General features: G+C 34.6%; 1 protein-coding gene across 1 annotated transcript in view; it reads right to left on the bottom strand.

Moving 5' to 3' along the window:
- LOC103508611 overlaps positions 1-2,368 on the bottom strand; it is a 32,035-nt gene extending 29,667 nt beyond the window's left edge. The window contains 1 exon segment of the mRNA XM_026823174.1: positions 2,282-2,368. Within this exon segment, the coding sequence (XP_026678975.1) occupies positions 2,282-2,348 (67 nt within the window). The 5' untranslated portion in view covers positions 2,349-2,368.
- Between the last annotated feature and the right edge of the window lie 552 nt (positions 2,369-2,920).

Raw genomic sequence — 2,920 nt, 5'->3', positions numbered from 1 at the left:
ATTCTCTCATTTCTGTTAGATTTCTCTTACTTTTGATGTGTTAAAACCACCCCGAAGGTGGAATATACTTAAAGAACAGTGTCTTCTCAAAACGACGTCGCGTATAATGTTACACCAAATGAGAATTCAAATGAGAGGAGACAATGTCTCTCCCGTTACCATCAGTTTCTCCATGAAAACATCTTTATTAAAAAAAAAAGCTGAGAAAAAAAGCTCGACACCGAATGAGAAATGACGTAGCAATGCGTTTCCATGGCAACCTCCCACGCTAGGAAAAAGTTTTAATTTCCCTTTAGAGAACGAGAAAAAAATAGGTGAATTAGTGAGGTATTATTGAAACTTGCACAGGTGATGTAAATTAATCTTACAAAAGCTTTATGACAATCTCTTGATCACAATGTTATTGAATTCTCATAAGATGTAAATTCAGTGTTATTGCAGTATAATTAAATGTAGTATTATTAAGGTCAAGCTGGGATGAAAGAATATTTTCAACTTTTTTTTCTTTTTAGGACTCTAAAACTATAACTCTAGCTATGAAACTGTTTATCATATACGTATCATGTAGGTAATAATTATAGGTGATTGGTTTTTTGATACCTTAATCTCAACTTGAAATCTAGCCAGTCTAGTTAGCTTAGTTGGTAGTGCGTCTACCTTGTAAGCGCTAGGCCGCGGATTCGATTCCCGCCCGGGGCGGATTTTATCCTGATGGGATAATGTTCGTTCTCGGAACGGCTGGCTTTCTCCTATCCTGTCTTCCTTCTCTCTTCGATTTCGGGACAATAAGACCATACTCCATAGCAGTTACAGTTCCCTCTGTCAAACCTCTTAAAAAAAAAAAAAATTTCATATCATAGAACAGAACGTCAGTTATATTGTTGATAGTATGAGACTGAAAAGTCCCTTTACTTCCGTAGCCCCAAGAAGTTTTGAAGAAAATCCTTTTGGGCTTCAATTGTTCTGCTTCTTTCTTATGTTCCATTCCCAAGATGGTTGTTTCCAATTTGTTTCTGTTATTTAGAACGAAAACAACAAATGTTTGAATTGTACAAAATTAATTAAAACTAAGAAAGTGGGTATGAAAAGAAAGATCTAGATTATAGGTAGGTACCTAACTTCAAAATACTCGTACATACGCTTGTTTGTTTTGTCGACGATTTTGTTTTAGTTTGTCTGTTCCAAGTTTCATTTTGATGAAATTTGTTACAAATGGTCCACCACATAAAGAAAATTGTCAGATTATGTTCGGGTCCCATTGGGCCTTCTGGAGATCCGTTTCTCTAAAATCACCCTTTTCTACCACTATTGGTGCACTGCTGAGGAACTCGGTCAAAAAAGAAAAAAAAAAACTAATAAGTGAAATTTCCGTGTATTAGGGAACATTTTTTTGTCAAAATTTGACGCATCAAACTAGGACAAACCATTTTATAATTATCGCGAAGCAAACCCGATGGAAAGTTGTCGATCGCATGACCCTGTTCATCATGTAGCTAAAGGAATGCTCACCCTGTAGAGAGGAGAAAAACACGCTTAAATATTGTAGAGTTAAATCCAAACCGCGTAAAGGGAAAGTGAGAAAATTGAATTAGATGAAAACTTGTTACACGAAAAACCTGATGGGATTTTCTTTCTTGTGTTTGAGGCAAGAAACACAAGCGGTTGCGGTTTTCTCTTTTCTCTATTCCTTAACAAACTCATTCTTAAAGGTTCCAATAAAAGTTTCCAGATTTTTATCAACGAAAAATAAGATGAGACGTTTCATCACTTGGCTTTATACAATTTACAAAAGGAAAGGGAAAAAATGAGATTTCAAAGTTCTGGAGGAAAAAATAAAATGAAATTTAACCTAGCACTAAAAAGTATTAAAGAAAGTATGGGTGCCTTTTACCTTTGTCACACCTTAAAAATAGAACTGTTTACCTTTTACCTTATCTGGAGGGAAGCAAATTCCTCGGCTTAGCTATGTATCTAGCTAACCATTTGTTTTATAAATGCTAAATTGAATCACCGACAGTTGCTGAAATGGGGCCAACTGCAGCGCCCTTGGAGTCTTGTTTTGTTTTTTACTTAAAAAAAAAAAAAAGTCACCAGAGGATCTTAAAAGGGAAGCCATTTTCTTCGATCCAACCCTAATGAAATTTGTATCCATCATCAAACATGCATTTCGCACAAAAATAGCAAGAGAAAATATTCCAATTTGAATTTCCCCAAGACCTCGGGGAGTTTGAATTTGGGTAGCTTAGGTAAGATGTTGACAGAGAAACAGAGGAAGACTTACCATCAAAGCAATACTCCTTGTCAGGTACACAAAGTGACTCCTTAAACAAACAACCTGAAACAGCCATCGAACGGAAAAATGTTAAAACAACACTTGAAAGAAATAAAGAAAATTTACAAATAGTATACTTAACGTATAAGGTACTTTAGAAATCCTTAGAATAGGTGAGCAGGTATAAGGTAGGACCTTTTAGAATAGGTACGTACGTAGAAGGTAGATAATATAGACATTTAAGGTAAGTATCTACCTCTACCTAATGTGTCTACTTGAAAGGCAATCTAAAAGATGGTATTAGGAAGGAAGAAGGACTTGCGGCGTTAATGGAAATTAGGTAAGTAAAAGCTAAAGGTCTTTGAATTATTATTAGTTATTTTATCACTAAGTACTTACTATGGTATTAAGATTTTTAATCATATTAGGAAACTATAAGTAATTATTGTTTAAATTTAAAGAATAAGGGACTTTGAGAAACAACAGGAAGGAATAGGGATAAAAAAAAAATACAGAAACAGAAAGAAGATGAGAAGAATGAGAGTAAATACAAAATGCGGGGGAGTATCCCAAAAGAAAGAATAAGCGTCAAAATAAAATATTCAATTGAATCATAGCCGAACCAAATTCAATCTAACTCAATCATTC

Source organism: Diaphorina citri, unplaced genomic scaffold (genome assembly GCF_000475195.1).
Source record: "Diaphorina citri unplaced genomic scaffold, Diaci psyllid genome assembly version 1.1 scaffold415, whole genome shotgun sequence".
NCBI classification, from domain to species: domain Eukaryota; kingdom Metazoa; phylum Arthropoda; class Insecta; order Hemiptera; family Psyllidae; genus Diaphorina; species Diaphorina citri.
This window is presented reverse-complemented; position numbering and strand designations above follow the sequence as displayed.